Source organism: Melanaphis sacchari, unplaced genomic scaffold (genome assembly GCF_002803265.2).
Source record: "Melanaphis sacchari strain LSU unplaced genomic scaffold, SCAv2.0 Contig20_pilon_pilon, whole genome shotgun sequence".
Lineage (NCBI taxonomy): Eukaryota > Metazoa > Arthropoda > Insecta > Hemiptera > Aphididae > Melanaphis > Melanaphis sacchari.
Window position 1 is genome coordinate 5,730,399 of NW_020271042.1, and position 22,915 is coordinate 5,753,313.

General features: G+C 24.4%; 2 protein-coding genes across 10 annotated transcripts; one reads left to right on the plus strand and one right to left on the minus strand.

Moving 5' to 3' along the window:
• Positions 1 to 1,710: 1,710 nt before the first annotated feature.
• LOC112593574 (m7GpppX diphosphatase) lies at positions 1,711 to 8,326 on the minus strand. Of its 4 annotated transcripts, none has more exons than XM_025338038.1 (7): positions 8,247 to 8,326; positions 4,157 to 4,427; positions 3,925 to 4,082; positions 3,622 to 3,861; positions 3,441 to 3,558; positions 2,353 to 2,490; positions 1,854 to 1,900 (listed from the first exon to the last, which is right to left on the minus strand). In XM_025338038.1, the coding sequence occupies exons 2-7, from the start codon at positions 4,398 to 4,400 to the stop codon at positions 1,854 to 1,856; spliced, it is 945 nt and encodes a 314-aa protein (XP_025193823.1). In that variant the 5' UTR covers positions 4,401 to 4,427; positions 8,247 to 8,326. The 4 variants fall into 4 exon arrangements, with proteins under 4 accessions (XP_025193820.1, XP_025193823.1, XP_025193821.1 ...); XM_025338036.1 differs by lacking the exon at positions 8,247 to 8,326 and adding an exon at positions 5,447 to 5,516; XM_025338037.1 differs by lacking the exon at positions 8,247 to 8,326 and adding an exon at positions 4,512 to 4,571.
• Positions 7,704 to 14,661, plus strand: LOC112593575 (lipopolysaccharide-induced tumor necrosis factor-alpha factor homolog). Of its 6 annotated transcripts, none has more exons than XM_025338041.1 (5): positions 7,707 to 7,832; positions 8,932 to 9,032; positions 9,254 to 9,418; positions 9,965 to 10,091; positions 14,463 to 14,661. In XM_025338041.1, exons 3-5 carry the CDS (start codon positions 9,256 to 9,258, stop codon positions 14,563 to 14,565), a joined length of 393 nt encoding a protein of 130 aa, XP_025193826.1. In that variant the 5' UTR covers positions 7,707 to 7,832; positions 8,932 to 9,032; positions 9,254 to 9,255; the 3' UTR covers positions 14,566 to 14,661. The 6 variants fall into 6 exon arrangements, with proteins under 6 accessions (XP_025193830.1, XP_025193826.1, XP_025193825.1 ...); XM_025338040.1 differs by lacking the exon at positions 7,707 to 7,832 and adding an exon at positions 8,291 to 8,380; XM_025338045.1 differs by lacking the exon at positions 8,932 to 9,032 and having other exon boundaries at positions 7,704 to 7,832.
• The last annotated feature ends 8,254 nt before the right edge of the window (positions 14,662 to 22,915 follow it).

Consider the following 22,915-nt stretch of genomic DNA (forward strand, 5'->3'; position numbering starts at 1 on the left):
AAGTTTTGTTTATTATTATATATGTTAATATGCTGAACAAAGTCGTTCTGATTTATTATTACTATAAATTTAGATCTGATTTTAAACATTAGCTTCTGAAATAATTATTTATTTAACAACTTATGTTCATTCCACATTCTTATTATCAAATCCATTTTTTCCATACAAATTATATATATTTTACTAATAGAGAAAAATATGACTGCTGAAAAATATGTTGATGAATTCAACCAATTTTTAATATTTTGAAAATAGAGACTAAGAGTAAACATACATCTTACTAATTATAAAATATTTTTCTTTGCTTTATATTTTTAGGCATATTGTGTGTAATTATGATGTTTTAACAATGTTTTATAAGATTACTAGTTAATTATTTACAAAAAAAATTATCTTTGTATAGATTTTTTTTTTCAGTTTATTTTATTAACAAGGAAGTCAGATACTCTAAATACACAACATTTTATAGTTCATATTTTATTTCATTAAACAATATGAGTTATGTACTTGTTAAAAAAGTATGTTAATGATTTGCTGTAGCTAAAATAAAATATATACTTGTCATCCTTAACAATAGTGCTCTTATTCCAAATGTGTAAGTATTAAGTATTTTTATTTATTTTAGTGATTGATAAAGCTGTACATTTATTGGATGGTGCTTAATAATATGGTAAGTATAATAATAAAAAAAAAAAAATGATAATAAAAAATTACTGAAATAAAAGCACTATTCTATTTTTTTTATGTATTAAAACAATATAGGTACATCATAACAAATAGCTATTTTAAATTTAGATGTAAAATGTAAATAGTTTTAATTAATCAACTATTTCATAAAAAAAAATATAAATGTTTGAACCATTTACAATAAAATTTTAATTTTATTATTATAATCATAAAATTTATTATTTATTATACATTAATTAATTACCATTTAATGAATTATATTTAATTATTGTTTAAAAGTCTTCAGGTTTCTCGCCTAGTAAATTGTTATTATACAAGGAAAATGTATACCTATAACATAATTTGATGAGCACAGAACAAAATTATTGACAATTTAATTTCATTTATCTAATTTTTCATAGTTGATTTTTATATTAAAATATAAATTTACAAGTTTTTGATTATTATTAAAAGCGGACAGTTATGAATTGTTACAGATAATTATTTACATGAATATTTTAATTTTACAAATAAGTTAATGGTGTTTAAATGAAGTAGTTTGTGAGTTGTATTAACAGTTATTGACTACTAACAGTGCTAACAGAGGACATTTAAATCAATTAATAGATTATTTAGTTTTCATTCAACTTTAACCAATTATTATTGTAATTATAGTGTTATTTCTATTATTTAAATATAATGAAGTATATAATTTTATACTGAAAATATCATAAATGCTATAATTAGCTGCAGTAATTATTACTGAGACATAAGAATATAAACTTAATACAAAATTAATGTAAAATTGGTCTTTATTTAATTCAAAATATTAATAAGTACTTTAATATTACGACATCATACATTGTTAAAAAATATAACTATAAAATAGGTACTTATTCGTTAACTAAAAATACAACTTTTCATTATTTACTAACATTTTAAAGTAATGTTATTATTTATACTTGTATCAAACCTCAGTAATTATGAGTATATTCATTTTAATACATTCTAGTATATTAGATTTATAAAAACATAAATTTTATAAAATAATAACTATTGACTAAAGCCTGAAAAAATCTGTATATATTTCAACACAAATTATAAATAAATAAAATCCACGAATGAAATACATTTATAAAATAATTATAGATTACTTACTTCAAATATATAGTAGTCTAGATGTTATATTATACATTATTACTTTCATCAATAGGTTTGGCTTTACGAAGAATACCTACAAATATATATAATAATAAGTAATAATGTTTTAAATATTAGTGTTAATAAGTAGAATTGTTAATTGAGCATATATTTAGTTTATTATATCAACCAAACCGTTTTATTTTTATTATTTAATTTGAAAATCATTTGTTGTTTTAATTAATAGAATATTTGGTCAACAGTGAATTAACTTGGAAAGGGATGGCTGATAATTTATTATATAGGAGAATTTTAACTAAGATCTCTCATAATTTGGTACCTATGCTGATTCTTTGGATGTGTATAATTTTAGATTTTTATAGCAACTTCAAATAAACCATAATTTATACAATCAAAGCTGTAGTCGAAATACCATTTTTTAAATTTAATTACTGACAAATTCAGTTTCATTAATATGATAAATTAAAATACAATTCATAAAATATACATTAAAATTAAAAATTATTAAGTTTTTAATAATATTACCTTTTTCTTCAAAACAATTAAACAATGGATCACTTTCCTTAATAGTATAATCTAATATAGCTTTTTGATAGTAGTTACTTTGCATTTCAATATTATTAATTATTGTTGTAAGTAAATGAGCTTTTCCAACATTTATTCCTATAAAAATAAAATTATTTAAATAAAATATTTTATGTATTAAACACACATTATAAATTACAATATATATATTATATAAATAAATAAATAATAATAAGTTGATTATTTTGTTTTTAATTTGTGTAAAATAAATATGGTTAAAAAGTAATAATAAATAGAATTACTTACTATTTCATATAATATAAAAAAAAATAAATCATACAGTATACATTTTTAATCATTACAATTAAATATGTAGTTTACTAACCCCTCGATTTTTTTGAAACTTGTAACAAGTTATTTTTATGATGAAAATTATCATATTAAATAACTATAAGGCTATTTTTACCACCTGATTATGGGTTGAGATAAAAAAAATAAATATCCTATTAAGTATATTAAAATTTACAACTGCTAAATCTAATCTAAGCACATATATAGTTTTAACACTATTGAATAACAAGTTATGCTGTAGATCAGGGGTCTCCAAACTACGGCCCGCGGGCCGGATGCGGCCCCCGAATAAGTTTTCACCATCCCACCAAATAACGGAAAATATTTAAAAAATGTATACCTAGTTTTCATAGTCGTTATCGCGCGCACGAGTAATTATCAGCTGTATTAGCTGTAATTTATAAATTATATGTATATGAAAATTAAATGTATTCATACATTTTGGCTCGCTAAGAGCTTTTTTTATTTTATGTGGCCCTTGAATAAAAAAAGTTTGGAGACCCCTGCTGTAGATTAATATACCTTTTGAACTATGAAATCATCAAATCCTGATTTTACAATACATAGGAAATTTGGAAACACATGATTCTATGATTCTTTTTAATAACTGTAGGGACTTTAAAATTTAGTTAAAAATACTATAATCCATTTCATGTAACAGATAAATCTTAAATATGTTAGTATTCAATTTTTTTTTTACATTGCAAAAATATACATATAAATTAAAAACTACAAACCTGGAGGCGTATGCATCAAATATGTAAAGTGAACATGAAAATGATAAAATGATGGTTGATAATGGACATAAATACGTAATTGAGATTGTTGAACTCCATATAATTTATAAATAGCGGCCTAATAGTTAAATATAAGCTTAGTATAGGAAAAAATAAATTACTTATAAATTTAGATACATACTGATCCTTTGTTTAAAATATTTTTTAATAACGGTAAATGATCAATTGTTAAATCTCTTAGCGATTTAATATTTCTTTTTTTAATAATTGCCAACAAATACAATTCATTCAATTTCCCTGACCATTTTAAGTCTGGTAAAAGTATAAAGCCAATATCTTCATCATCTTTTTGATTTTCAGAAGCCGTATCATATTTAATTTTTTCTTTTTCTGATTTATATTCTAAGCAATTGTATACCCACTAAATAAATGTTAATATAAAATCAATAATTTTATCTAATAAATTTAATAGTAAAAAACTCACCTGTAGTGACAAACTGTTATTCAAGATATGATGTAAAGTTATAGTTTGATACATTTCTTCTGTTTCTTGAACAAAATACATAGGTTGACTTGTATACTTTAAAATATGTTTGTCTGTTGCAGGATATATTATGTCCATTTTATTGGAAGGAATGTTTTCTATAAATTAAAACAAAATATATTTAAATTTCCATCAAAAAATAATGAATACAAGACTATTTTTAAACATTTACCATCATATTGTGGCACACAGCTGAATGATTTATAAATATCATTTTCTAAACTTTTTTTAAATTTAGTATGACCATTGCATACATTTAAAACAGAAGCTTCATCAAACGCATACTTTTCTATAACAATAACTGCTGGTTCCTGGAGTCCATTAAAATTGCCTTCAACAGCAATCATTTTACGTTGTGTATCGTTCATCAAAATTTTTTTAAGACAAAATTGATCAAAATGTTGTTGAGGATCCATTGTGAACACTAAACTTTATGATGAAAACTAAAATTTAGAGTTAAAATTGAATTAAATCTTATTAAATTCAGTAATTTACATGCATAGTTTAAAAATGTAAAATACAATTACATAAAAATCAAAATTTAAGACGCAATTTCTTAAGACAAAATTCAAAATGTATCAAAAATTAAAATTAAAAACAAAAGAATTTTAAATTGTATAAATCAGTATCTCTAATCTCTATATTCCTCATCATTTATAAACACCGACTTCTATATAATATATAATAATACTAGATAGCGAACTTCCGTTATCAGTTGAAGCATTGATTATCAGTTGCCGCCATCGGGCGCTATGTTTTCTGTTGACAAAACATTATAATAATAATATTATTTATTATAATGCACATATTTTTATGCTGTAAGTAAACAGAATATATTTCCACAAAAAAGTATAATAAAGAATTTGTTCCTACACAATAATTTATTCATAAATTGTACATAATTTTTCTATCCTTGTGGTTGTCTCCTGTTCGGCCTATAGTTGTTTTAATAGATATAAAAAGGGCCTACCAATAAATTTTTTCAAGTGAATATTTGGAATAAATGCACTTAACCACCCTACGCAAATTTTTTGATTTTTTTTTTTTTTGTAACTAACTTATTTTAACTATTTAAATACAATGGTACAATCAGAATTTATTGGTCGGACTTAGTTTTGAAGTTGTGGCCTTTAGAAGTTAGACATTTTATGTTTTCACACATTCGCCCATCACTCTAGTTCAGCGGTTCTCAAACTTTTTTGTTCGCGGAGCCCATATATTCCTAAAAAAAATTACGGAGCCCCAAAGATCAGAAATGTCTATATGAGACAACAAAAATTCATAAATAAATTATGTAATTACAAATATTACAATTAACAATTGTAAATGATTTGCTTTTTATTTTTATTTTCTGTAAAATACGAATATATACGATCCATTTGAATTTTTATTCACAAAAAAAATTGTTAACAATAAAAACAATTGATGGTAAAATAGGAAACACGTAATACGAAATACACACCGAAATAACAATATTTGTGTCAGCGGCCGATGAATAACGAGTAATGACTGAAGAATCAAGAAATTATTAGAACTTCGTAGAATGTAGATTGTACTATTGTAGATAAGTAAACTAAATAATTATCGTACAACATGTCAAATGAACAAAAAACCCGACTTTTATCTAATCTCATTTTGACAATGACACAAAATATGACATATGTGGATTTATAAATATTTTAAAGTTTTAAACGTTTAAAATAATTTATATTGGTACGGTCTAAATAATATTGATTATAAAAATAAAAATTTAACTAAGAAATATAATAATAATTTAATAATTTAAATTTAATTAATACAAATATTCTCAGGGAGCCACGGAGCCCCTAGACTACTCTCGCGGAGCCCTAGGGCTCCGCGGAGCACAGTTTGAGAACCGCTGCTCTAGTTCACTCTAACTGCGCTTATTATGAATATTGATGTTTTTTTGGTTGGAAATTTATGAACTTCAACGAGTTAAAAATAGTGGTGCAATCAGAATTACCGGCAATTTTATTTCTGTTACCACGCATTTAACATCTAAAATAATAATTTTAACAAAAAATTATGTTTTTAATTGTAATATTTTTTAAATATTAGATATTCTGAAGAAAGTTTATTGGATAGTCTTAAATAAGGCTGGGATTTGTATGTAAATACATATTTTTACTAAAACATGATAAATTAATTATTGCAAATGATAAATTCGTTTTACGTGTTTTGGTAATAAAATAAGACATTAGGTATATTTTCGTCATAAGTACATATTTTTACATTATTTGTAAAATTTCCGTTACATATTTCATACATTTTGATAATTTTGGTGATTTTAATAGTATTATATATTTATATATTTATACTTCGATAATAGTAGGTACTCGTAAAAATTAAGTGTATATGATGCATATAAGAAATAAATGTATGAAAGTATCAGTTAAATATTAACAACTTGATTTTAGTTTATTTGTTTCTGTTCGATAATCATACCTTGATAATCTTTGTCAATTCATTGGTTATAATTTATGTTTAACAATTATTTGACAAAATATATTTACGAATTTACAACAGTGTCAGTATCTAGGTTCTAGGTACTTGCGTTTGCATGGTTGTGAAAATATCTGTGAATCTCTTTTAATAGGTGTTTCAGTGTTAAGACCAAATCACCGTGCTTATAATTTTTAAAATGTAAAACAATGTGTGGTTTATCATTGTTTCGCTTTAAATTGATTTAAAACTTATTGTATTTTAATTTAACACCATATTTTTAAATTTTTTTAATTTACCTATAAGTTTTATTTTTAACCGCATATTGTATTTTTTAAATTAAATTGATTAGAAATTAAAAACAATGAGTTGTATTATTCAAAAATTATTTAGAATTATAATTTAACACGTTGACATATTTTTAAATTTTTCTTATTACATATTTTTATTTTATATTACGCATATATAGGTATATATTTATTTTTGATTTTTATCACATATAAATCTCAGTTCTAGTTATAAATTAATTTGGTGCCAAAATTTAATTTATCATATTATATAAAGATATTTGTAAATTCGTTTGCATTTTGTTGCTAAGACAAAAAATTCCATGCTTGTTTATAAACGCCGTCTGTTAATAAGTTATTTTTATTTAATAATCAATAATACGTTTTATCATTTATTTTATGGCAAAAAATAAATATATATTAAAGTAAGTACCTAATTGATGTACTCTAAAGTAGTGCACATTTTTTTAAATTAATAATTAATAAGTTAAAACTTGTGAATCAACAAAAATTTTTATTTTTATTGTTAATATATTTAAAATAATATAATATAGTTATTTGATACATATTTATTGATGTTTTGATGCTAAATATTTAATTGTTTATTTTTAAAAATAAAAAATTTTTTCAAACATTTTCCTAAAATTATTATTATTTTATTTACCATTAAAATATTATTCCAACTTATTCCTAATACATTCTGTTTCTGTTTAACGATTAATAACGATTATAAATTATAATGTTTTGCCAACCGAAAACATGGCGACCGTTTAATCAGCTGCAGCATTTCTGCTTCATAATTTGCAATTGTTATCACACGAAGTACCTTATCTAGAATTATCTAGAAGTCTGTTTAAAAATGAACGTTCTTGAAAATATTTTTCTAAATTAATTTAAAGTCAAAATAAAATACCAAATTTTTTTTTAAATGATATTTTTTGTTCGTTATGATTTCTAAGTTTTTACTTTTTTAGACAACAGCTTTATTTTAAATTTTATTTTCTGAAGAAAAATATTTTTCGAAGCATTTCGATACATATAAATCAACATTTGGACGAGCAATTTATGAATTTTAAGTTTTTTAATTTTTAAGCTCAGGTGAGCAAAATAATAGACTAACATTTTTCAGGTATACTCGTACCACTTCAATTCGCTCACTTTAAATTAAAATACTTCTAACTCAAAAAATACTCGTCTTAGTTTTGATTTTTGTGGAGGTATTTAAATACTTTAAAAAATATTCTGCATAGAAAAATTAATTTTAAAATGTGTATTCTCATCTAAAAAAGTAAAATATTAAATAATTAAATGTGCATTAGCTTAATGCGAATTATAATTATTCCTCTTTATATGCATATATAGCCATATAGGTACCTAACTCTCGGACTAGTTCAACGCGCATTAACTGCTCACTGCTACATATAAATGTGGTATATAAGTATTATTGTAGAATATCACTTAACTAATTGCAATCAATCGGGTAAAAGACAACAAATAAGAAAACTAGTTTACCGAATATTTTTGTTATAGAATATAGTCAAACCCGAGACCAGGAACGAATCGAGATATCAGATCTTAATTCTTAAGACAATTCGTTGAAAACAAACGACCCGTTCACAAAAGACGCATCTCTTGTCTTAAAATTCGTAAGTCTGAAACAATAAAACCTATAGAGCGAGTTGCAAGAGTAGACCCGTAATATATTTAGTCGTGATTAATACATTAAATATTTGCGCATGATTATTGGTTCGAGTACTCTAGTGGATAAACACGAGTTTGCATTTTGCGCCGAATACCATTCTCGTATTTCTTAGTTTCATTCCATTATTGTGACAGATAAGTTGTGTACTTCTGTGTGTGACGAGTGACGTATAGAGAATATTGACGTCAAATTAGTGCATTTCGCACCGTCCTTGTGAACAATAATTCGAACCAAGATACGAGTCATTGTGTTACGCAAACTACAGTATGAGTAACAAATACCTAGTATAGAAAAAAAACGTCACTACTCACTAGTCACAAAACTCAGCTCAGCGTTATTTTAATCATTACACCACACCATAGTGTCAACTATCAACTAACAGAAGTGTAGTCGTGGAGATAAGCAAGATCCACGATTGTATTATAGTTCGCTGTAGTGTAGTCTTGCGCGTGGTGCACCCATAAAATCATAAATCATAATATTCCACTATTCCAGACTCCAGTCACTAGAGCGCGGAACAGAAATCAGGTGATACTTGTCAGTTGTCAGTCAATCCTCTACTTGTTCTAAAGCTGTTTTAATTATTTTTGCATTTGGTGAGAAACGTTAAACACTTTGTTATTATTTTCTTATTATTGTTGCATAAGATCTAATATCAGGCAACCACTTGTTGACTAAAATTGTATAAATCTATTAAACATATTATTATCGTCCGTGTTTTAATCAATGACTTGTTAATTGCTATAATAACCAACTTCCCTTAAAAACAATGCCATATTATAGATAAATTTAATTTTTTTGTTTTTTACTTCAATAGCTATGTATCCACAAGTGAATAAAGACCATTTGCCATCAGCTCCACCAACCTACTCAGACTCGATGAATGCTCCAAAGTATGAGGCTACACAAATGTACAACACACCTGGAATGTTGCCTCCTCAACCCTCTCAAGTGATTGTTGTTCAAGGGCCTCTATTAAACTGTAAGTGATCTAAAATGTATTTTGACTCTTAAACTTTATTCGTTTACGGCATTATTAATAGGGTGTATTGAAATTTTAGACCAACCAACGAAAATTAATATTTAGTGGCCCATTCACTGCACTTATGTGAGGGGAATACTATAGACAATAAAATAATAAAAAAACTTTAATAATAGGCCACAATTTTATTGTATTATATTATTAATCAACGATTAAAATTAAATTAAATTACTCAATTATAACTTTTCTAAACAAACTACTATTATAATATTTATAAAATTATTTAATATTTAACAATTTAAAAAATGCATTCCTAACTAACTTGCTTTTTAAATTTAACTACCAGCCCTCAATGTTAAAAATGTATTGTTATTTTATTATATTACTGTAACACCTTGTTGAAATTACTAACGTTAATAGTTATTTTCTATTATTTAGTCTTTTTTGAACTTTGCATTAAATCAATTTTCAATATCTTAGAATAAATTAATGAATTAATAATTAATTGAATTACACTACTCTTTACATGTTATTTAATTATTTTAGTACCACCATTGGGTCCAAGATCAGTGCAGTTGACATGTCCTACATGTAAATCATTAGTGATGACAAGAATTGAAGAAGAGTCGTCTTCTTCTGCTTATTTATGCTGCATGTTAATGTTTATTGTTGGGTATGTAGAAAAAAGTATGATTGGTTATTCATATTTTGATGATTATGATATAAATTGTGGTTAGTGATGAATGCTAATTCCAAAATATAGACATTAGACATATACATTTATTATAAAGTATTATAGTATTACACATTCATCTCAAGATTAAATACTAAAAAAGGTTTTAATTTTATACACTCGTATACGATACAGTTAAAAATGAATAGTACAAATCATTAACAAAGCACAACCAAATGAGCATGCCTCGAGTGTTTAGGATCGCCATTGATCATGAAATAGATTCTATAATTAATGGTATCATGGCTGCTAATGGAGCAGAATTCTTTGAATAGTCAGTATTTTACAGTGATAACAAGCATTTTATAGTGTGTACACATATATATCTGTTAAATTAAATCATAAACAAGTTAGATTAAAACTAACAAAAATTGATGAACTATTATCATATGTTATGTTTTTTTTCATAGATAATAAAAGACTGGATAGGCCATCAGGCCTTATCGTACGGGCATGAACATTATTTTGCTTTGAGGTTACAAGGGGTTTTATCTTTTATTAAAATATCAAAATTGCTATATTATATTAAAATAAATAATAATCATTATTCATTAATCAACAAATTGATAGTATGTATTTGTTTTATGAGTTTTTTCGTGTTCTGTTCTCTTAAATTATTATTCATAATTTATTTCAGTAATATTAATATATTTTAAGACTATATTATAATTCATTGTTATATTATTTACAAGTTTATTACCTATGTAAAAACTTAAATAAATATAAAAATCACAATCCGGATCTATAAGAATGAGTATAATAATGACAATATTTAGTATAAATATAATATAATATTTAATACATATATTTAATTTATCAATTATTAACTTATTACTCATGATTAAAATGAATAAGCTTAGTTAACTTAGTCCTGGTATGTTTTTCCTTGATATTGTCTTTGATTTTTCTAATTTCATGAAAAATACGAATGTCAACATATTTATTAATAATTAAATTTATTAAATTTTCTCTGTGCGCATGTCTATTTAAAAATGATTCTTGTCCAGTGCAATTTGGAATTGTTTCTTTTCCTTCTTTATAAATGTTTGTTTTTACTTTGTTGATCAAATATAATTTGCTCTTTGACTGGTTGAAGTATAATGGAGATTCATTTCTAAAAATCTTTTCTGATTCTTGGTATAGTACTTCTACAGCTTTGCTTGGATACAGTAATCCTCCTCGATTCTTAATATTTATTAAGGAATTAGGATTTTTATTAGATTGTTCAGATTGTTGAATCAAGCATTTTCGGCAGCTTTCACACTCTATTTTTTTTTAATAACTTTTTAACAATAAATCCACCAATATAGATGTATCTTCTACAAATGAACTTATTTTTGTATAATTTTCAAAATAGTCGTGGTCAATGTAGTATTTTGTTGAGGTAGCCAAGTGCTTTCTAAAGTGAATACTGAGTCTTTAGCCTTGATAGTTATACTTAGATTTTTTGTGTTATCCAAAATAGAACAATTTCCAAATATTGACCTAACTGCTTCATTGTGTACCAAAATTCTTTTATAAGCTGCCTTAAATTTCATACAAGTTAGATTGTCATTATATCCAAGCCTCGATCTAATGGCACTAAATGTTGTTTCGATAAAATCTTGACTTATTTTATAGGTTAAAAAAAATGCCAAGTCAACTTTATCTATATTTCTATTGCATTCTGGCGTTTCAAAATAAAACCAACAAATCCAGTTTTTCTTGCAGAATCCACAACTTTTATCCCATCTAAAAATTTTAGGCTTTTACATATTTGATAAATACATTGTTGTATGTATTATTTTGTAGTCATCTAAAGTTTTATCAGAAATGGCACGTTTGAATGATGATTTCAAAAATCTAGATCTACTATTTAGCATGTCAAATGCATTATTTATAAAAGATATAAATTCTGATGTTAACCCTGCTCCTTTGAAATCTTCATTTGTATTTTTAATAAGTACATCAGCAACGCTTTGACTCAATATTTGAGCTGCTAATCTAACATTCATTTTCTCATTGTGGAAATTAATATGTCTCTTTGTCAGTTTAGTTAGTCTCAGCTCTTAAACCTTGTTCTCTTTCTAATTCATACAGTTTTTTAATGTACATCCAATCAATAATCTCGCCATTGGAATTTTTAATAACTGATCTGTGTTCCCATGAATTTCTGATTAATTTCAACATGTGAACAGGATCAAGAAAAATAAATAATTTTTTATCATATTTACTGATAATAAAATCATGAGGGTTCTCATAATTGAAGTTGGCACCTAATTCAGTACACATTCTTGTGTTTATATTTACTCCATCAAATGTTAATGATTGGAATTTAGCACCAGTATCATGCAATAAATTAATTGCTTTCTTTTATAGGTTAGCTCTTTCTTTACCTCCTAATCCATCTATAAGAAAATAAGCCAGTGGCATCTTCCCGTAACCATTTATGCCTACCGCCAAAAAAAACTAAAGCATTTTTTGCTAGTGGAATATAATCACTGTCATAAAAATGCTCAGCTTCCATGTTAATATATCCATGAACTCCATGAACAATTTTTTGACTATCAATTTCAACTTGCTGCCTAATACACATCTCTTCAATAATTAAATTGTAATTTACAGAGTGATTTCCTGCTTCATTTTTAATTGCTTCAAATGACTTGTGTGAATCCAGATTTACCATCAACCACCATAAACCACCTACGTAATGTGCGTGGATGAGGCAGCAAATTATTAAATCTTTTCTTGACATATGTGTACGCTTTTAGAGAGTAGTACTGTAAACTAACAGCAAACTGTTTAAGTGTGTTATGATATACCTGTTTTTTACCTTCTAGACCTCTGAATACATTTTCCTAGAATATCTCAACCAAAAGCCTAGGATGAACAAATTAATTATGTATTTACATTCAATTATTTATTTAAAAACAGTAAAACACAACTATTGTTAAGACAATATTAGAATACAATAAAATACTAATTAATTGCAAAAAGTTAATACTAACTATACAATGAATCATAAACATAAGGTTAAATTACAAATCTAAAATGTCTAGTCAATAAATTTTGTATGAACTATTATAGTATATAAGTATATAAATATTAGTACATTATTAGTAATAAGCAATAGACAACAAATAAGAAGAAACAGAACATCCAACATATAGTACCTTCTAAAACAAATAAAAAGTAATAATTAATAATTTTACATTATTAAAAAATTTCAACATTTTATACCATGTAACATTTATTTTACTGCCCAACAATTAATTATATAATGATATTTCTTAGTATTAATACCTTCATATTATCAGCTATAAATTCAGTTATTAAAGATTTTTATTTCAGAACTGCAAACATATCATTCATTGATGCAATTTTTTTTTCTAAACGTTTGTTTTTTTGTCTCAAGTTTTGAACTATTTTTTTAACAACTTTCAGATTCCTTGATGGCCATTTAGGAGTTCCAAAATCAAGTGATGTAAAATCCCCAATTTTACTTGTGATGTAGACTCTCTTTTTCTTAAGACACTAGACAAAAAGTCAAACAATTTAAATAATAATACTAAAATTATTATTATATAAGAAAACAAGGTATCAGAAAATATAACATTTACATACATGTTTGGAGAATGCTTTTAGGATAAATTTTTCTTTGTTTTCTTGGGGGTCGAACAAGAATAATCTACAGGACTCTCGCAGCGTCTAAAATGTTAATTGATAAAAATATAAAATATTCACATCATAGTTTACCTATCGTTAATAAAATTAAATTATAAATTGTTAAATATATAATACATACTTATGCATAGTTATAGATGTGTAAGAAATTGGTGATATAATTGATGGATCTGGACAATCTAGTATACTTTCAAAAGAACTAAAATATAATATTATATATTTAATACATTAAAGAGTAGTAAACCACATTATCTGAGCATACTTATCATCAATGATAATATATTATAAATAGTGAAATACATAATACATACTCATGCATAGTTATAGATATAGAAGGAATAGGTGATATTAATGGATTTGGAATATTTTTAGTTGAACTAAAATACGTTGTCAGTGATAGTTGACATAAAGGAAATACAACTATTTACATAGTAGTGTGAAACTGGCATGTTTTCTTGTGAAACAGAATTTTATAAAATATTATTACAGTACTTGACATTTGTCTCTGTATAATTTAAATTTAATATTAGATATTATATTTCAACTTATAAATTTGTTATTAATTAATTACAAATGTTAACTTGAATAATTAATAATCAATAATAATAATAACTAAAATATATTAAGTAATGTATTTTTTTTTTCTAGGTGTTTTGTTTGTTCATGTCTACCATTATGCATGGATAACTTTAAGAATTATAAGCATTCATGTCCAAATTGTAATGCTTTCCTAGGACTTTATAAATCTTAAGCCAATATTAATTGCCAATTTAACTGCTGCGTTCAGTTTGCATGCAGATACAATATTGTATTTTTTATTTTTAAATTAAATTATATGTTTACAATATTTTTATTAAACTATTCAATTGTTAAATAGTAGTACATAGAACTCTGATTGAGCTTTTAAAGAATGTAGTTATCTTTTAGCCTACTGGGATATTTTTGATTAAATGTTTTCTTATGATGTTAATCTATACTAATATAAACTTATAAAGCTGAAGAGTTTGTTTGTTTGTGAACGCACTAATCTCAGGAACTGCTGGTTCGAATTAAAAAATTATTTTTGTGTTGGATAGTCCATTTGTCGAGGAAGGCTTTAAGCTATATAACATTACGCTGCAACTAATAGGAGCAAAGTATCGGTGAAAAATGTTGCAAAAACGGGGAAAATAAATAATAATAATAAAATAAAAATATGAATGCAGGGTGTACTATAGTCTGTAAACATAAATATACACTTATTGTTATTAATTATTATGCATACGAGCAAGATACACTCCGTACATTATTAAAATAAACTAAAAATGATAACAATAACAACGAAAATATTATGATATTAATATATTATCGGAAATGGCACAGCAGATTAATCGGCATCGCCGTTACTGTCGTAAGTAAGAATATGAGTAAGTATGAGTATCTTAATTCTTTAAACCCGAGTGACCTTCCCTCACATTCCCTCAAGTTAAAAATAGGTGTCCCAATAATTTTACTAAGTAATCTTAAACCACCAAATTTATGTAACGGGACCCGACTTTCAAGTCAGATTTCTTCGCAATAACGTGATCACTGATCGTTGCAATAGTTTTGACTGGTCCAACAGTTGGTCAAACAGTGCTTATACCTCGCATACCAATGATTCCAAATTATTTACCTTTTAATTTTAAAAGAATTCAATTTCCTGTTAAGTTATCTTTTATAGTAACAATTAATAAATCACAGGGGCAAACATTTAAACACGTAGGAATCGATTTACGTCAAGAATGCCTTTCACACAGCCAACTATATGTTGCGTTGTCAAAATCGGATTGCGGAGAAAATTAGTATGTTCTTCTGCCACAAGAAAATAGAACTAAAAATATCATTTACGCAGAAGTATTTTCAAATTTATTCTTTTAAAAAGTTCTTAATCGCGATTATAATAACAGAAATTGACGCAAATTCAAATTCAAATTTTTTGAATAACAACACCTATCTTGAACACCATATTCTAATAGGCCTAATTTTATTAATTATCATGTATCAACTATGGTTCTAAATTAGAAATTGACTGAATAAAAGCCATTTCTTTTTTAATAAATCAATACATTTTTACGATTCATTTAAGTGCATAAAATCATTTATAATTATTTATTATTAGTTAATTTTTGAACGTTTTTACGTACCTATATATATTTTTTTTATACGTGTTATAAATATCACGTAAAAATCTTTTACTCAGCGAAACTACCTTACTTATTAAAGTAGTTTGCTAAGTAAGCTACTTTTGCTAAGTAAAGAAGTTCACGGAGTAAAGTAGTTCACTGAGTAAGATTGTTTCGAGGAGTAGGTATAGTTATTTATTCATGTATTATAAAATATGCAAAATGAGTCTTTTAGTACAAATTATGGTATGCGATTAGTCATTGTAAAAAAAATGATATACTAGTATATATAAAGATAAATGTAAATACAATTTTTAAATAAAAAGTAAAGCCTACATAAACCTTACCTATATTAGTATAAGACACCAAACGCCATCATGTTTTATATATTTATTCATAGTTACTTATAGTAGTATTCAATGAGATGTGGAACGTTAAGCATTGGATATGTGATTGTGTAGATATTAATTTCACTTCTGTGTAACTTTATGCCGTTTTTTAAAATTAAACAATGAATTTAAAACAAGATGAACTGCAAAGAAAAAATAGTTTTTATAAATATCATTTCAATGTTTCCAAGTATTGTAATAGTCATCGTATAGACATATAAGAGATCCTTTAATTCCTTCGGAAAATGTGGTATAACACAACGTGCTGTGGTGCTTTAACTTATGATAATAGTTTAGTTAGTGATTGGAAATAAATTTTTAAAATAACCTGTGGAAATTTAAACAATCTCTTGTGAAGTATTTCGCAAATACTAGGTACCTGCACGCTGCGCGAGTCCATAGGTGGCGCCAACTTAAACCAATGTATCTAAAGAAAAAAAAACTGTCTGAATGAATTCGCAGTAAAGAGCAGTATACCTGGTATCCGGTACAATATATTACGTATACTATATTGTGTATACACACCTCCTAGATACGGTCGTACAAATAATAATAATAATAATAATAATAAAGTATAGTATAATACCTAATGTACTCGACTGTGGGACATCGCGCGCAATTATTGTAACGCACACATAACGGTATACCAGGTTTGGCAAAACCGGGGTCGATACCGGTTGATGCCGAATCCGGCGTTGGGCATTCACGTCCGGTCTTCCGGTGCCCGCGATATTACTACCCTATATATAATAATTTATTTATACGTATCCAATGTACTAGACGTGTACTTGAGTATATTGATACAAATTGTCGCAGATATTCTTAACAAGTAGGATAGGTAGATATTATAGTATCTTTATACGTAACGCATGTGTGACCGGGCATTGGGTCAGACGACCAGTGAATGTTAATCATGAACTCGTGTCGCGTCATCCCACAGTATTGTATTAGGTAGGCAAAACATTAGATATGTATGTATACAAATATGTCTCTGTCTATATTTGGAATCTATAGTAGTTGATCAGAAAATATGTCTAAATTGTAAAATATTATTAATAATAATAATAATAATAAAAATAAAAAATATAATAGTAATTAGATAATATTAACCTATAGTTAATAGGTACCTCTTCATTTGACTGGTGCGCCGATTCTAGACTTGAGTCATCTTGATAATACGTTATACTCGTACTAATAACCCAAAAAAGCTGCGGGTATCTTTAATATTTTAAACATTAAAAGAGAACTTTATAAACAAAATGGCCTTTAAGAAGACGAATAAGATGAAAAATTAGTTTTCAAAATATTTTAATTATTGTTAGAGAGATATATTATGATGTAGATTGTAGATATAGTACATTTTATACTTAAATAATGTGCATAATTGTAATTGTGATTGTAATTTAATTTGATTTGACCGTTGTTGTATAGTAACTCCATCATAAAGTATAATTTTTAAAGTGTTAGTAAACAATACGTATTTAAGAATATTGATACATATTTTGAATAAAATATCATCAAATATAATATTATAATATACAAAAACTTAACATCTATTTCTATAAAATATAAATAAATTTATAGGTCTATAAATACCAACTGAAGTTATTAATCATTCTCTATTAATAAAAACTCTAAATTAACATTTTTAACTCAATATCATTCAACATAAGTCATAAATTGATGATTTGATAGGTTTACTAAGAATTAGATATCAAAAAAATATTGTGATAAATATTAACTTCATATAATTATTATAAAAACATTTTGTTTAATTACAAAACATAATAATTTTTATTTTTAAATTTCACAGATTGTAGTTAATGTAATTTTTTTTTATTGAAAAGAGATAATCTACAATCTACATAATAGTATGTACAATATGCAGATGAGATAAAATAATACAAATAATATGATAATAATGAATATTCTGATTATGGAAAGCTATCCAGTGGTAACACTCAATAAGATTATGTAATTTAAGTCACAATCACGTTAAAGCTAAGAGTTTATTATAATTTTTTTTATTTAACATTTTTGAGTTGAAATTGTTTTTATTAAATATGTAACAATAAATAGAAACATGTCAATTCAGGCGTAAATCCACAAATTTAAATGTACCCGCTGATCTTGAAATATTAGAGAACATTCTGAGAAATAAATCGAGCATAAAATCAGTAAATGTTTACTTTCTAATCTCTGACAAAAAAGACATAGGTATTTTTATAACCAAATATTACCGTCAGAGTGTCAGATTAATAATACTGTCAATAAATTGATTATAGAAATAGAAATTATTAAAACTTTGTCATAAAATTATACGTGTTTAATGAGCTGTTTTCAATTTTAAAAAGCAATATTAAAGGTGATCTATTTAAGTGTATGCACTCATTAATTTAAAAAGTCTTAACTTCTTTGAAAGTAATTTTTTATATAATTCAATATCATAAAATAATATTTAAAAAGAAAATATATTTTTTCTAAAATTTTTTTATCGTTATCATTACTAAGCTTTTTATTTTTATAAATGATAATATTAATTTTTAATTTTATACTCCAAAGTAAAATATTTTTCAGTGTATTTTAATAAATAAAATTGCAGTGTACATGGTATTAATAGTTATTTATATTATACCTACATTTATTACATTTTATTCGAATATCCAAGTTTTAAACATATTATATGTAGGTATGCGCTATGCGGGTGTGTTAATAGTGTTTAATTTTTATTGAATTAATTATCTAATAGTCATTTGCAATATATAAAATACATTATAGTACATTATGTTACAAAAACAAGTTTGTTTTATTTATTATTTTACTTGGATAAAAATACATATTTTTTAATTTACCGTCAGATATAGATGTGTAACAATCAAAAAATATAAGAGTATGATGTAAAAGTTTAAAATGTATAATCCAATTGAGTTAATTTCAAATTCGTTTCGTGCATCTTTTAATACAATACCATTATAATTAATGCTATTTGAATTTTTAGTTTATTATACGTGTGACCTTACATGCAATATTTAAGTAGATAAGAATGTATTTTTTTTCGTTTAGATCAGAAAATATCAGAAAACTTTTGAAGAACCATCAACAATATCACGAAACACAGAACAAACCATACAACTATACAAGATGATTAAATTTTCAGATTATTAATTTAATAATAGACGATCATCGTTATTATGAGAACTTATGACGACACATATTATTTTATTATTGTCTTACGATTAGATTTTTATATTGATAATGGCATTTACGATTGGTCAGTTTATATTGTTTATAATAATATATCGGTTATCGGTTGAAATATTACTATTGTAATATTCAATTATTTTGATAGACAAGCATATAGTTATATAGTTATTTAGATAGGTATTTAAATCGTCATACTGCAGCTATATAAGTTATTATATTAGATACGTAATATAATGTGTACCTATGATATATATTTTATTCAAGTCTTTAGTTTTTATTTGTAATAACTAATAAATAATAACAAATAATTGCTACATAAAAATGTGTCCAAAAAATAATAATAAAATGTAAATAAGTGGGGGTAAAAATCTGCTGTAAAATGAGTGAGTCATTGCTATGAGTGTGTTAAATTTGAATTCAACGTATTATTGTACACGAAAAATGATTTTGAGGGATGTGGTCTGTTAGTCGTTAGAGTATCAGTCTCATCAGTCATCACTAAGTATATTTTATGATGTATTTAAATTTAAAGTTATTTATTTTACTTTTAATATTACGGTAGGTCAATATAATTTTCACCGAAAATATTGCATTCTTTATTATATTAGTAATATTATCTAAATTAATTTTTAATAATAAATATATTATATTATTTAAATCTACATAACTCAAAATGTAATAACATATTTTTGTAAATACCGTAAAATTATAAGATAATATCTTAAAATAAATAAAAAATTACTTTGCGTATGGTAAAACGCATAATAATAACATTGTATGCGTAAAAAGTTTAAGTTCCCTAGAATATTTTTAAATTTATAAAAAAATAATATCGTTATTTATTAATATAATATCGTAATTTTGTCTAAATTTGTGTGTAAAATATGTTATGAAACTATGTAGTTTTTAGATTTTATGGTTTCAGTATGAACTTATGTTACCAACTTATGAGTTATGACTTGTAAATAATCTTGTACTCAATTTTAAAAACTTAGATTTAAAAAAAAAAAATTATTATATGTTTCTAATTACAAAATAATTAACATTTTTTTTTGCGAATTTATCTAACAAATATTATCAAAACCCAAACTTAAAATGCATAAAAAAATTTGAAAAAATTGTGTCTATGTATTTTTAATATTTTTAGACAGACATGTCACATAAGAAAACATATTTGGCTTCTTATATAAAATTTTTGTATTGATACTTATAGAAAAACATTTTTAATTTCTCATAAATAGATGAAAAAGAGTCAAAATATGTGGAAAACTATATCATGAATGGAAAATAATAATATAAACATTTTGTAAAAATTTTAAGTATCTATAATTATTTGTTTATAAATTATAATAAAAAATAAAAATTGTCTGGAAAGAAATAGTTATACTGGTGAAAAATATTCATCATTTTATAATTTGAATTTTTTAAAATTAGAAATGTTTTTCTAATAAAAATTGACAAAATAATGAATGGTTACATTTAAATAAATCGTAGGAATTTATTGTGAAGTTATATTATGTCTATTGGAAATTATACTATTTCTTAATTTCATTTATAATTATTGTCAAGGAAATATTTTTATAGCTTATCGTAGAGACAATTTTTAATCCATCATTTACTTTTTATAGGTACTTTGTTATAATAATATATTCGTACTATATCCAAGGGCGTCCATAAAAAAATTCTCAAGGGGAGGGATAAAATTTTAATTATGTTCATAAAATAGGAAAGGGTTTACAATTTAACATTATACTATTATATTTTATACATCAAATTAGAAGATAATGAAATAATTATTATTTAACCAATTAACCATAAAAGTTATTTATCGCATTTTCATTTGATTAATAATATAAATTTAATAAAATATTGATTTACAAATAAAATTCGTAAATTTCTTTTTTTAACACTAAATATGTTTATTACTTATTCTATGTATTCATTCGTTTTATCATCAATTTTTTCCCTATGTACGCTTATCATGCATAATCCATCAAGTCTATCTTCACTCATTGTAGATCTTGTACAAACAATTTTCCAACATTTTCCAGGGGGGGGGAATGTCCCTCCATTGCCTTCCCCGTATGGGCGCCCTTAACTATATCAAATCGGAACTTAAAATATCTATAAACATAATTATCTTTACACATTTTTTACATTTTAGGGTTTTGATATGAACTATTTGTGAATAAACTTATATTACATTTTTAAAATTTAGATACAAAAAGAAAAAATTTTATGAATTTTTAACCAGAAAATAGTTTCATTAAAATTTCAGCTTCAAAACCATATAAAAAGAAAATATTGTGTCTATATATGTTTAATATTCTTTTACAGATATAAGTATATTAACATTCGAAAGATCATTTATTGAATTTTCAAAAATGTTGATCCAAAAAATAATTTTTTATCAACATTTATAGGAAATAAACTGATGAAAATTGAAAAATTCTGTTGCTTATAAATAACATAAAAATAGTTTGAAAAAATTGAAAATTTGATCGAATAATGAGAATAATAATATGAACTTTTTGGTAAATATTTCAAGTATCTATTATTATTATTATTATTATCATTTTTTTAAAATAATAAAATATCAATAAAAAAAATAGAATATCAAATGCTATAAAAATTTTAACTTGAAATGATCATAAAAAATTAATTTGACTTTCAGGTAGAATTTTATACGTATAATGAAAAACTAATAAAAAATCTTGTTTAAATTTTTTAAATCTAAGGTATAAAAACAAAAATTATTATAAATTTCTAACTATAAAATAATTTAATAAATTAATGATTAGAAATTGTGATTTAGTTAAAGTTCTAACTTTAAAAGCTTTTAAAAAAACTTTGCGACTATAGATTTTTAATATTTTATAGTTAAAAAATTAACAACTTGCGAGAATTGTATTAAGTTTGCATACATTTCTAACTAATGAATAATTTTTAATTGACATTTATTGGAAAAAAAAAATCTAGAAAAGATGTCTTATATCTATAAACAGTTCAAGAATAATTGAAATATTATAAAAATGTTATCGAAAATAAAAAAATGATAATACATTTGGAAAAAAATACAAATAGCTACAGTTATTTTAATTACATGTAAAAACAAAACCAATTTTGTCAAAAATTGGATTTGCTAAAAAATTTTTATACTTCGTTATTTTTTATTTGTTTTTTCCAATTATATCTAATTTTATATCTAAAACTATTTTTTTAAATCAAAGCATTTCATCAACAATATAATATCGTGTACCCTTTCACAAAAAATATATTATTTGAATGAATAATATTTTGTTATTGTACCTATTTACGAAATGTCATGAATTCAGTTCATTATTAAAGAATAAGTTAGCACGCG

Excerpts from the sequence above, each read along its gene's own strand:
- LOC112593574 (XM_025338035.1), bottom strand. The coding sequence starts at position 4,400 with ATGGATCCTCAACAACATTTTGATCAATTTTGTCTTAAAAAAATTTTG. Across the intron at positions 4,083-4,156 it reads CTGTGTGCCACAATATGATG|AAAACATTCCTTCCAATAAA; the intron begins GTAAATGTTTAA and ends TTTAATTTATAG. Across the intron at positions 3,862-3,924 it reads ATAACAGTTTGTCACTACAG|TGGGTATACAATTGCTTAGA; the intron begins GTGAGTTTTTTA and ends ACATTTATTTAG.
- LOC112593575 (XM_025338045.1), top strand. The coding sequence starts at position 9,256 with ATGTATCCACAAGTGAATAAAGACCATTTGCCATCAGCTCCACCAACC. Across the intron at positions 9,419-9,964 it reads TCAAGGGCCTCTATTAAACT|TACCACCATTGGGTCCAAGA; the intron begins GTAAGTGATCTA and ends TAATTATTTTAG. Across the intron at positions 10,092-14,462 it reads ATGTTAATGTTTATTGTTGG|GTGTTTTGTTTGTTCATGTC; the intron begins GTATGTAGAAAA and ends TTTTTTTTCTAG.